The sequence below is a fragment of the Myotis davidii genome, unplaced genomic scaffold (genome assembly GCF_000327345.1).
Source record: "Myotis davidii unplaced genomic scaffold, ASM32734v1 scaffold570, whole genome shotgun sequence".
Classification (NCBI taxonomy): Eukaryota; Metazoa; Chordata; class Mammalia; order Chiroptera; family Vespertilionidae; genus Myotis; species Myotis davidii.
Window position 1 is genome coordinate 2,024,720 of NW_006283631.1, and position 13,004 is coordinate 2,037,723.

The following is a 13,004-nucleotide window of genomic DNA, read 5'->3' on the forward strand; positions in this document are numbered from 1 at the left end:
TCTGGAAAAGGCAGTAGGCTAACAACATCCCTCCTTTCCAGATGAAACTGCTGACATTTGACCAATGTTTGACCAAGAAAAACAGTGATTTTGTGTTCAACCTAATGAAAAGATATAGGGAGTCATCCTGTAGTAGCTTGTCTTTCAAAAATTAAATTACAGAGTTTCTCTGAAAAGAGAGGAGAAAAATTATCTTAATTATGATAGTCATTTAATCATCTGGAGCCGTGCCAGAAGTAGGCCGGCTCTGCAGAGATGTTGACACTCTCCACTCCCGAGCTCTGTCTCATGTGCGAATGAGGACTTTGTTGTTTCCTCAGCATCTTGACCCCTTTCTCTTGGGAAGAATTTCTGTGAAGCACACATCTTGATACGTAGGCTCTATATGGACCTAAATGTACCATAAAGGGAGATACTCTACTAGAATTACAAAATTGCAATTATGAAGCAGAGAAAGAGGTGGATAAATATATTCTACAGGCACACTTTACTTACTAGAGAAACCACTGCCTGAAGTCTTGTGAAATGTCCTATTCCGCCTGCATACATTTACCTCTGTGAAATCTGACCTGGGGAGAAACACCTGCTCCTCTCAGGTAACCTACCTCACACAAGGAAGAGGCATTGTTGAGTGAGAGAGCTGGTCTCTCAGAGCTTCTAAACTCGGTCAGCTGAGTAAAGCCCGATATTACCTATCCAGGACTTAGATGAGCCATGCCAGAGGTGCAAAGAGCAATTTCTCTGAGGACATTCTCACTGTCTGTTTACAAGGAGGATACTTGCCATGTTGTCTCCACACAGGAAGGAGTTACTAACACTCTAGAACTGGTCTTTGGAAGGCATCTAAGTGTTTAATTCATAAACTCCAGACAGCAAATTAGCATATAGATGAATATGCATTGTAAAACATTTTCTACTTTGGAGTTTTTTGTTAATGCATGCGGGTTGGTACCTTCATTCTTATTCACTAACCACCTAAAAACAATCTATTAGTAAAAATAAGTTTGGAAACACAAGTGCAACTTTAAACATCAAAGATACGCTGGCTGATCTTTGAAAATTTCTAAGATCATCGATTACTTCCTATTTACATCATTTCCTTAAAGACAATCCTAAAAACTGGACGTGAAGCAACTCACATCCTATGCAATGAGCAAACACCATATTCTCCGGACTAGATCCCCCCCCACCCCCCAAGCCCCTTAAATTCAATTACAGTTGAAATAGTTCCTCTTATTCGCAGGCATACAGAACACGCAAAGCACAGATCATCTCGGTGGATTTCACATATGCCTTCAAGGCCAAGGAAACAGTGTTTTCTGCCCCATTAGTCCCAGAAAACCTAATTACAATTCAGATACTGGATGCCATGGAGGCCAGGAGTGGAGAATGGCAAATCCCTGGAAAATCCGGAGAGGCAACCTGCTGCTTGGCGAGAGGAAGGCCTCCCCTCCCAGAGGATGCCGGCCTCGCAGCCAGGCTGTAAATCTTACCTGGTACGAACAGTTCTCCTGATGCACCATCTCAGTGCATCCTAGGGCGCAGACCCCAAGCAGGACGGCTCCGCGAGGCTGCGGGAGCGCGCGGGGCACCCGCGGCGGAGAGCACGCCCTGGGCAGGCAGGGCTCCCCGCAGAGGAAAATGGATGCTGTTTCCCGATCAACCTGCGCAGCGGCACCGCCTGTGCGGGAGGCGCGCAGCGAGCTGGGCTGAGCCGAGCTGAGCTGCTCTCCTCTCTCCGCGGAAACCAGCAGTGAGGCTCACAAACATGGAGCGAGGACCGGGCTGGGGGAGGGGGCGCTCATCACTGGCACAATCAGCCAATTATATTAGCGGCACAAAGAAAGGGATCAGGCTGGGGCTGGGGCTGGGGTGACCTTCTGGTGCTGTAGGCAGGCGGTTAACGGGCTGTAGGCAGGCGACCCCACCTCCCTCCCCGCTTCTAGTCCTCATTAAAGGGGAAGGGCCCGCGAGGGAGAGAGATGGGCGCAAATCAAGGCTGCAGCTGAACTAGATTTCTCACCCCCCCGCCCCCATCCCCATCACCCCACCTCCCTCCCCGCCGGCATCACCCTGCCTTCCCACAGAGGCTGCCTGGATGGTGCTTATAGACAGAGAGGCCTGAGGGCTCAGTTCAGAACTTTTAACGTGCGAGAGGGAAACCGACCCCCTCTGAATACAGACACGGAAAGGATGTTTTCTGCGCTGAGTTTATGAAGTGTGTGTCAACTTTATCACGAAATGAAGGATCTTCGTTCTTTAAAAAAATATTGTTTTGTAATTCTTTTGATACCCTACTGATTTTTGTCTCTCACCTGCTTTTTAAGTCCACCAGAAATCAGGTGAAATAATTATTCCTATAGTTTTGGTTTGCTTGTTTTTTTAGGGCCAGAGCTTATTAAAGTCAGTTTAATTCATTTCATGAAAATGAACCTAAATTGCAAGTTTTTTATAGGCTTTTTGTGTGTGTTTACCTATCATCCATCTATCTAGCTATCATCCATCTATCTATCTATCTATCTATCTATCTTGCACGAATTCATAGGCCTCTAATCCAATGCTGTGACTCGACTATGTAGACATCTCCAATCCTATATAACAAAAGGTTATATGTAAATTGTCCCCTCCATCGGGAGTTCGACCAGGGGGCAGGCTGGTGGGCCAACCGCTGGAGGCCCTTCCACCCAGCCGGCCCAGCTGATTGGCCTGATCAGGGCAGGCTGGCCAGACCCCACCCGTGCACGAATTCATGCACCAGGCCTCTAGTGCTTAACGAAACCAACCACTGTGCTTAACAGGCAGCAATGCAAAGAACTCTGCACTTGCAGATGGTAAGCAAAGGAAATACAAGTTGGACCATACATGTTTCTGAGGATCAAAGGATCCAATTTCTGAACTGCTTCAGGGCCTTTCTAGGATTTTAGGATTTATAAAAAGGATCACCCAGGCCTGTAAATTTTTGAAGCTAGCTTAATGATGGAAGATTAAGAAAAGAAACACAATAAAATAAAAATTTTCTTTATCTATTTTCCTCAGTTGCCATAGCCAATTTGTTTTGTTGTTTCCTAATAAAATGGCCCTGAGCACATAACGGTACTCAATAAAAACTTGACTGAATTTAAACCATCGATTGAAAAAAAATCAATAGGGATATTATATTTAATATCTATCTATCAATTTATCTTCCCCAAAACTCTTATTAATAACTGCAGCCTTCATTGTGCTGCTGAGGAAGAAAAACAAGTACTTTTTGCCCAAGGAACGAAATCAACATGTTTGATAAGCGTTCATATCACGCTCTATCTTAAGGAATGGTGAGAGTTTCCATTTGGAATAGTTGGTGACATATTTTTAATTGTATAACAAACATCTCTGTTACTTGGAAAGAGAAAAACCTATTTTTTGAAATATTCTTCATGTTTGCTCTTTGAGATTCAAACAGGAGAAAAGCTGGCTACCTCAATTCAAGGCCACTGACACACTCACATGCATGGCTTCCGCCTTCCGGGTCAGGGGAGTGAAAAGGTGGCCGGCAGGGCCCACATGGCGATCGCACAGCCTCACATTTCAGCACTGGGTTCACGGGTTAAAGGAAAGTATTCTGGAGACGCACCCTCACAGCTCCTCTCCCTGGAACACAGCAGAAAGGCAGGGCACGTAACTTGTGCAGGACGTTTTAGGCCTCCTGGTTGGCAGGTGGCACGATGAAGCAGAAGCCTGAACTAGATTATGAGTCTTCTCAGACGAAGAAAAGAGGACAGAAACTTTTCAGGGAAAGAAAACAGTGTGCAACATACCCCCACCCCAACCTCCATGCTTCCCTACTGAGCACTCCACGCAGGACAGAGAGGGGCAGAGACGGCTGTCTGTGTGGAGTGCCGTGTTTGTTACACAACCACCTAAATGCAGGCTCTGGAATCCCAAGTATGTGCGAGGACAAGCAGGCCAAGGCAAAGGCTTCTTTTGCAAGGTAGCAAATAAGATGAAATGGAAATCTTACGCCTAATGTAAAAGGCATAATCCCAACTTTCCAAGACAGAACAGTTTTAACTTCAAAGGCTGTTCAAGCTTGACTCAAGTTACTACTTTGACAGTCTGTGACCTTAAGACTCGGGAACATGCTTTCCAAAGCTGTACCAGGCCACTTCCTGGACTCTGTTCTCTTCTGAAAACTGGAAGCTCTGCGACATATTACATAAGCTCCTGAAGACATTTATCATCTGTTGTTAAAAAAAAAACCTAAACATGATCCCACTCTTCACAGTTGCTGTTCCATAAATAGTGGAAGTGACTCAGAGATGGCTCTGGGCAGAACAGATTTCTGACAATTGTATCCCAAATCCTGACAAAAAAAAAAAAAAAAAAAAAACTTCTCAAGTGGCATAAACAAGTTGAAAAAGAAAAAAAGAAAGAAATATATTAAGCAAGTTTCCCTTTGTAGTCATTCACTGGAAAGGACTTTATGTTACAATTTAAATTATGATTTGCTTGTACAAAAAACTTTAAACAGAAACCAGCTGTTCCAAGAACATTTAAGCTAGAATAATTTATTGAACTACAGTAATGTTTGTTATTTTTGAACTAAAAATATTGATGAACTGTTTAAATATGGGTTATATAACATAGAGATTCAGTTCTTTTTCCCCAAGTCCTCACAACTTCCCTTCCCATAAGAAATATTGGGTTTCAAATTTAGGCAGGACCTCAAGAGATACGCTGTTACTTTCTAAGTAGGCCTAAGAAAGCTGTTCAAGAATATAAATCCTCCTTCAACAACAAAAAGGCATCAAAGTAAGAGAGGAAAAAAGCCCAGATATTCTGGTTTATACCTTATGAGTGTGTTCAAATGAAACAATGCTAAATGAGGACCCAGGAGTCCTGGCTGGGTAGCTCAGTTGGTTAGAGTGTGGTCCCAATATACCAAGGTTCCAGGTTTGATCCCTGGTCAGGGCACATACAAGAATCAACCATTGAATGCATAAATAAGTGGAACAACAAATTGATGTTTCTCTCTCACCCAAGTCTCTCTCCTTAAAATTAATTTTTTTAAATATATTTTATTGATTTTACAGAGAGGAAGGGAGAGGGATAGAGAGTTAGAAACATCGATGAGAGAGAAACATCGATCAGCTGCCTCCTGCACACCCCCCAGTGGGGATGTGCCCGCAACCAAGGTACGTGCCCTTGACCGGAATCGAACCTGGGACCCTTCAGTCCACAGGCCGACGCTCTAGCCACTGAGCCAAACCAGTTAGGGCTAAAATCAATTTTTTAAAAAAGGACCCAGTAGAGTAGATTTGGAGAAATGAACCCCCATTGACTGAGCCAATGTAGTCTGGCCTTGAAATAAAAATTTATCATCAAGTAAAAGTGAGGTTGCAGTGTAGTACTACTTAAATCTCAACCCAAGTTATGTTTTAAAAGGGAAAAAATTACCATTATTCATATTTCTGCCACCAAGCAAACTATTGTGTAATTAAATCCAAAAAAGTATTTTTTAATCACAGCAATTAATAGCAACAGAATGAGGGTTGTTTTTTTGTGTGGTTTTTTTTTGACAGTAAATATAGTGATAAAAAGTCACACCCACAGGTCATCTGAGCCTACAGTTTCAAAAGTGAATTATTGGGGTTATGGACTGACCTGGAAGGGACACAGGGAACTTTCTGGCACAAGCTGTATGACTTGATAAAGACTTGGCTTACTCAGGTATACATTTGTCAAAAACATACTGAATAGTATATTTAAGATTTGTGTGTTTCATTGTATATAAAACGTATCTTAAAATGATAACAAAGGTTCTGTTAACAAATTTTAACTACTTAATGATATGCAGACTGAAGTATGTAGGTGGAGACTTACTGATGTCTGTAACTTACTTTGAAACTAATCAAATAAATGAGTGAATTGATGGATGGAGGGAAGGATTGATGGAAAGCTGTGACAAAGCACGTTTAGTAAAACATGAATTCTTCAGTCTGAATGGTGCATAAATGGGTATTCACCTAAACATTTTTCAGTTTGAAAATATTATTAAAGAAATGTTGGGGAGAAAAATAAGTTACTGCGGGCTACAGAAGATGAAAAAGAAAGTCATTGTTCTCAGTATTAACCTTTTAAACTTTCCTTAGAAATTTTGGAAAGGCAGGAAGACATTTTATATAGCTTTTAAGTTTTGCTTTTCTTAAAAAATATATTTTATTGATTTTTTACAGAGAGGAAGGGAGAGAGATAGAGAGTTAGAAACATCGATGAGAGAGAAACATTGATCAGTTGCCTCCTGCACATCTCCCACTGGGGATGTGCCCGCAACCCAGGTACATGCCCTTGACCGGAATCGAGCCTGGGACCTTTCAGTCTGCAGGCCGACGCTCTATCCACTGAGCCAAACCGGTTTTGGCAAGTTTTGCTTTTTTATAGGGCAATGGAAGAAAAGGAATGGTAGGGGAAATTAATCCTGTTCACTTCAGAGAGAAACAGGTCTTTGAGTGACCCACCCAAAGAAGAACATAACTGGCATCACCCGAGACAACAAATCTGAGAAAATGGCTTTGCAGTTTACAAAGTGCTTTTCCCAATGTCTCCCTTGATTCATACAACCCTGTAGTTGAAACAAATTTCTATTATGTGCCATGTGAAGAAGTGTTTCTGCACTCAAAGACTTTGGTAAGAGAAATAAGGCAATACACAAATAGCTGCATATAATGATGAGTGAATAAATTAAGTGCATCCAAAGAGATTTTGTTGTTTACTCACTAGAATTCAGAAGAAGAAGAAAATTCTTACCTAGGGCAAACCAGGAGTCGGCAATAATCTTGTTCGTTTGATTGTTCTCTTCTTAAATGTCTATTTCTAGATTAATGTCAATTTCCTTAGCACTTGGATCTTGGTTGGTTTATTCAGTGTTCTTATCCTCAGAATCTAAAATAGTACCTTGCATATAATAGGCTATTGATAAATATTTTTGAATGAATGAATGATTATGACCTTCAGAAAGTTACCTCATTGCTCTTAGCTTCAGTTTCTTCATTTCTAAACTAAGGATGTTAATGCCTTACTTATTGGGTTGATGATAGAATGCAATGAGAATAACATGTAAAATAGCCCTTTGTTGCTCAGGAAAGGATCAGAAATAGATTTTTGGTCCTCTCCTAATTAAAGGCAATAACAACAGTCCAAGGAATAAAGAGAGGCCTGAAGGATGGAGGTGATAGTGGGAATGGGAAGGAAAAGACAGGGGGATGCATTCCCTGAAACACCATGAAAAATGATCTGTAGGCACCTAGGCAATGATGAGACACAGGGGAGTAAACAAGACAAGGAATCATAAGGTTCTGCGACCCCTGCGGAGGAACACTGGTGCTGTGAAAAGAAATAAGGAAGTTAGAAGAAGGAACTAATTCTGAGGGATTTGGTTGCAGTAATGAGGTCTTTTATTTTTCACCATAAAGTTATGAGTTGGAGGTGCAGGAGGCTCACAAGAGAAGTCAGGCCAACAGGTAGAATTTGGGGATCTTTTTCAAGGAGAGAATAGTTGAAGCTATAGAAATGGATTAGATTAAGGAAGCGATTACAAAGAACTAATGAGAAACAATGACATCTCCATGGTAAACAAAATAAGGACACCCCCAAATATCTACATCCTAATCCCCACCTGGGAAAGGGCAATCAAGGTTGCTAATCAACTGACCTTGAGATGGAGACATTATCCTGAGTTATTCTGACTGGTCCAATGTATCACAAAAATCCTGATAAGGTAAAAGCAGGAGGCAGAAGAGGAAGAACCAGAGAGACGGCAGTGTAGGAAAGACTAGGGTTGGTTGGAAAAAGAAGACAGAGGAAGATCATAAGCCAATGAATGTGAGAGGCCTATAGAAGACAGAAAAGGCAAAGCAATGTAATGAGAGGTCAAGGAAAGGGAGAGGAGGCTGACAGAGCTCAAAGGTTTCAAATACTGCTGGGAAACTGAAAAGACTAATAGTTGAATGGGAAACCCAACCAAAAGCCATTAGTTTTGACTATTGGAAAGTCATCAGTTTCCCTTAAAAGAATAATTTTGGTAGTAGTGTTTTAGGGGTGGGTGCCAGGCTATAAGTGGTTAAGAAGTTGAGGGACTAAGTAAAGAGTAGTTTGTAAAGTTTGTGAATAAATTAGAACATTAGGGTAGTAGCTTGAGTATGTAATAGAATTAGAGAGTTTGTGGATATAGCTGATTTTTAAGACAGGGGAGGTCCAAACATATATGTGGGCAGCAGAGAGGGAGCCAGAGAGTAGCAAGAAACCGACCATGGTGAGTGGGAGATATCTCAAAGGGCCAGGTCCTGGCAGAGTGAGATCAGGAGCATATGACAGGAGTTCATTCAGCCTTGGAATTGAGGATATGGTGAGTAAAGTTACCCACCAATGTTAAGGAAGAGGAGGTTGCAGGGAAGACGGGGAAGATGCAGGAGCATGGACAGGTAAGTACCCTTGATTGGGTCTTTCAGGGAACGGCGATGCTATAAACTGCAAGGACAGGGAGGCTGGCTAGGGTGGTGGGACCAGAGAGGCTGGACCAGTTTCTCCAAGCGATGTTGTAGGGGATGTTGCTGTATTGCTTGAGAATATTCAACTAATGCTATAGGAGCATAAGATAAAAAATGGAATGGATACAACTTATAAGATGTGTTAAGTGTAGGTAATGAATATGTAGTAGCTTGTCACACAGAGGTAAAATGGGTAACTGTGTTAGATTTAGACAATGAATAAGCAAGTACACAGAGGCAGAATTCATGAGATGTACTAAGTATTGCAAAGTTAGTCACCTGGATGTCTTAGATTAGATCAAGCATGTGTGCCGAGCATAGAGCACAGAAGTGATAGAAAGACTGAAGAATCCTCTAATATTCACGGCACACTAAATAACCCGAAGCACACGAGGCACTCGATATTCATTGGACGGCACAGCGGCTGCCCATTTGAGACACCCATTCTGGTCCTCTGTGTCATTTGCCCAAATAATACAATCTACAGCTGCTCATCAGGTGAGGGGGCAAGCTGCAGAGGGAGCCAGGGGACTCGCCCCCGTGTCTCTGCTAAAGCAAGTTGTGTGTCATTAGCAGACACCTTAGGTCTAATTGGGCCTCCTTTCTCAAACCTCAACTCTTCGTAACCATATTGTCAACAGAGAAGGTGGCTGCGGCGGAAAAGGCTGGGCATACAAATACTGCATGACCCAAGATTCAGGTAGTGTGGTCCTTCCACATTCCTGCACCATATCCTCAGTGTGATTCTGGTGAGGAAGAAGTTAGGGGAAAATCCCAACAAGTGGAGCAGAGAAGTAGGAGTCCATATCACAGGACCCTAAGGCTCAGGTCCTCTCACCTGAGCTCCCACCCCCACACATGATCAGAGGGAAACAAGTTATGGCAGGAAACCCCTGCAGTGGTCACAGAAGTCACAACAAGGACTGGCTAAAACCAGGTCATTCCAAGATGGAGGAAAAACTGACCAGAGAGAAACTCCAAAGCTCATCATACCATCATTATAATGAAAACTGACATAAGTTGGGAGTCCAGGGGGGCGAATACCATGACACTTCCAGAATGGATCATGTTAGGAATAAGGTCCCCTCTCAACCAGAAGGTGGGGTCAGAATTTGGCACCACAAAGCTTAGAAACATCCCACCCTCAGAAACACATAAAATCCCAACTACTGACCACAGTGTGCAATCCACTTGCACTGGCCCGAGTCCATTTGGAGATGTACTTCCACTTCTTTTCAGGCACACGTGTGTCCTGGCCTCTTTTTCTCTACCTGAATAAAACTTGCTCTCATTCTCACTTTGACTCACACGAGTCAAGAGTCTGGAGGTTGGGTGACATGCAAAAGGTCTGGACCAGGGGTCCTCAAACTACGGCCCGTGGGCCACATGCAAATACAAATATTGTATTTGTTCCTGTTAATGTTTTTTTTTACTTCAAAATAAGATATGTGCAGTGTGCATAGGAATTTGTTAAAGTTGTTTTTTTTTTAAACTATAGTCCGGCCCTCCAACGGTCTGAGGGACAGTGAACTGGTCCCCTGTTTAAAAAGTTTGAGGACCCCTGGTCTGGACCGTGCTGGGGTAGGGCCATCCCCGGGCATGGAACTGGCCCGGTGACACTGGGACCAACTCCAATTCATGAGGAGTGCGGGTTTTCTTACACCACCAAGCAACTCTTGGACACTAGCTGGCTGTCCGCCAGTTCAACTCAGTTCTGACACTATCTACCTGATTAAGGGTTTAGTCCACATGACTGCCCTTCCTCCCCATTTTAGATGCCAATTGCAAGTCCAGGTTGTCACCTGCGCTTCTGCAACTCAGGAAAAGCCAGATGTAAGAGATGTGTAGGGCAAGGTATGGGGGAAAGGGCATACCTTTCTCTCCCAGCATGCCACCGTTCCCAAATCTCCATATGTTCACCCACCCAGATGCTCTCTGAACCCCATTGTTTAGAGTTTTTATGGAGACTTCATTTTATAGGCACTGTTGATTAAATGACTGGCCATTGGTGATAGATGCCATCTGCAGGCCCTCTCCCCTCCCCAGGGGCCTCGGGGTGGGGGAATGAAAGTTCCCATCCTCTGATCCTGTGGTTGGCAGCCCCTGGCAATCAGTCCCCAAACTGTGGTGCCTTCTACAAGTCTCCTCGTTAACATAACAAGAGATACCTTCACTTAGGAAATTCCAAGGGTTTTAGGAGCTCAGTGCCAGAATGGGGATGAAGACCAAATCAGAATATCACACTAAGTATATCAGCTCATTCCATCTGGAGCCCTTGCTGCTTGATATGCACTGATTTAATGAACTATGATTTGAGCATCTTAATCTGGTCTGAGACTTCTGGGAGAGTGCCTGGCAGTGAACTTGGAAGCTACTATTGTGGAGACAGAGGGAAACTAGATAGGGACTGGGACCTTTGGGGGGGTGGGGGGCGAGGAAGGGGAAGGGAGGAGAGAATGAAACCGGGAACCCAACTAGGCGGAGTTACTAAGGTACTCCAACTGGGCGGGGAAAGAAAGGGTGACTATTGGAGACATGAACTTTAAAATGTATGAATGTTGCTAAGACAGGCAGCTTGCAGATAACCAATCACAAGATAGTAAGGTGTATAAACCAATCCCAAGGATGTTCCTAAGGCAAAATTCTTTGGAAGGACCAATCAGGGACTAACAAGCATATATATACAAAAAAGCGGCATGCTTCCTCTTCTATCTCTCCCCTCAGTGCACTGGGAGTCCCTATGGCAGGAGATAAGCTCCCCCGCACCCATGTGGCTTATGGCCATGTAGGGCTCTACATGCGGACTTGTAGACTTTAACACCCAGCTGCAACATGGAAAGAAAACCCTGGACACTGGACTGCTTCTGGAACCTCAGGTGCACCTTTTCCAGGACTGGCTTCTCTCAATAAACTGCCTCCGTTAACCATTTTTGTCCGCGACTTCATTCTTCGATTTCATGAGACAATGATATCGAACTCAACACCGCACATTTTGGTTTCATTATTGCATCAAGGTCATTTCTCACAGCAAATGATGCTTGGTGTCAGGATAGTCCCACAACTTCTTCCCACATACTCTGAGCCCAAAAAATGAGACGTGAGAGAAAGATAAAAATAAGAGTTGTAATATTTTATCCTAATAATTGTAAATAAGAAACTTATCTGAGAGTCTTGTAAATTATGTAAATTGACTATTCTAATCCTGGCTACATTTATGTTTATTAATTCAGATATTAAAAAATAGTTTCTGAAGCAAATTATTAGTGTGAATCAATGGTTATCACTCTTTTATTTCTCTTTAAGTATTAGAATCTGCTTTGAAAATGAAAACCAATATGCAAAACAATCAAAGTGTTTTTAATGAAGATAAAATTACTGTTAGTTCAATTTTATATTATTTACTTACTAGAGGCCCAGTACACGAAATTTGTGCACAGGTAGGGTCCCTAGCGGCTGCCGGCTGCCAGCTGGGGCCTCCCTTCATTCCATCCTGCCCCTTGGTGGTCAGTGCAATGTCATAGCGAGCAATTGAACTCTCGGTAGGTCAAACTCCCAAGGGGACGCTTTGCATATTAGGCTTTTATATATGTAGATTATATATCCTTCAATGAGAACATCAGGCTGTTTTGTTAAACACAAACAGTTAAAAATAGAACTCGAAGAAGTCAATTCTAGCCTTATTCCAACTGTATTTTTACCTTTCTTTCTTTATTTTATTTGTGCCACATCAAGAGAATTCTGTTCCACACAGGTAAGTAGTTTGGAAATGGTAACAGTCCTTTTTAATAGCTCATGTGGCAATCTCTGGATATTCTTCATTAATTATATCCAGAAGCTTGAAAACAAAGTAATAAGACATTTATTTAAAAACTGACGTACTAACATTACACATCAGTTGCTCACATTTCTTATTGTCAACAGAGGCATACCCAACCAAGCACGAAACAGCTCAGACGGTGGCCAAGAAGCTGCTGGAAGACATCTTACCCAGGTATGGTTTTCCTGCTATGATAGGATCCGACAACAGGCCAGCCTTTATTTCACAGGTAACGCAAGTAGTAACCAGGGCTATTGGGGCAAATTGGAAATTACATTGTGCTTATAGGCCCCAGAGTTCAGGTCAGGTAGAGAGAATGAATAGAACTCTAAAAGAGACCCTTACCAAATTAACCATGGAGACTGGCGGGGACTGGGTGGCTCTCCTACCAGGGCGCACGAGGACATTTGGCCGTGCCTCCGCGCCATCTATGAAACCAGCACAACCCCAACTCCTCATCAACACAGACCAGGAGATTGGGTCTACGTCAGAAGGCATCATCGAGAAACCCTTGAGCCACGTTGGAAGGGTCCCTACACTGTGGTGCTGACAACCCCCACCGCTCTCAAGGTAGACGGTGTCGCGACCTGGGTTCATCACACTCACGTCCTGTCAGCGGACCCCTCCACGATCTGGAAAGACTTCATCACCAAATGGAGCAT

The 13,004-nt window shown here is 43.1% G+C and overlaps 1 protein-coding gene across 1 annotated transcript in view; it reads right to left on the reverse strand.

The window, feature by feature from the left end:
- Positions 1-1,980, reverse strand: part of LOC102759991 (schwannomin-interacting protein 1) — a 52,375-nt gene extending 50,395 nt beyond the window's left edge. Inside the window, exon 1 of the mRNA XM_015565522.1 lies at positions 1,494-1,980. Coding sequence (XP_015421008.1) covers positions 1,494-1,523 — 30 coding nt within the window. The 5' untranslated portion in view covers positions 1,524-1,980. The remainder of the gene's footprint in view (positions 1-1,493) is intronic.
- Between the last annotated feature and the right edge of the window lie 11,024 nt (positions 1,981-13,004).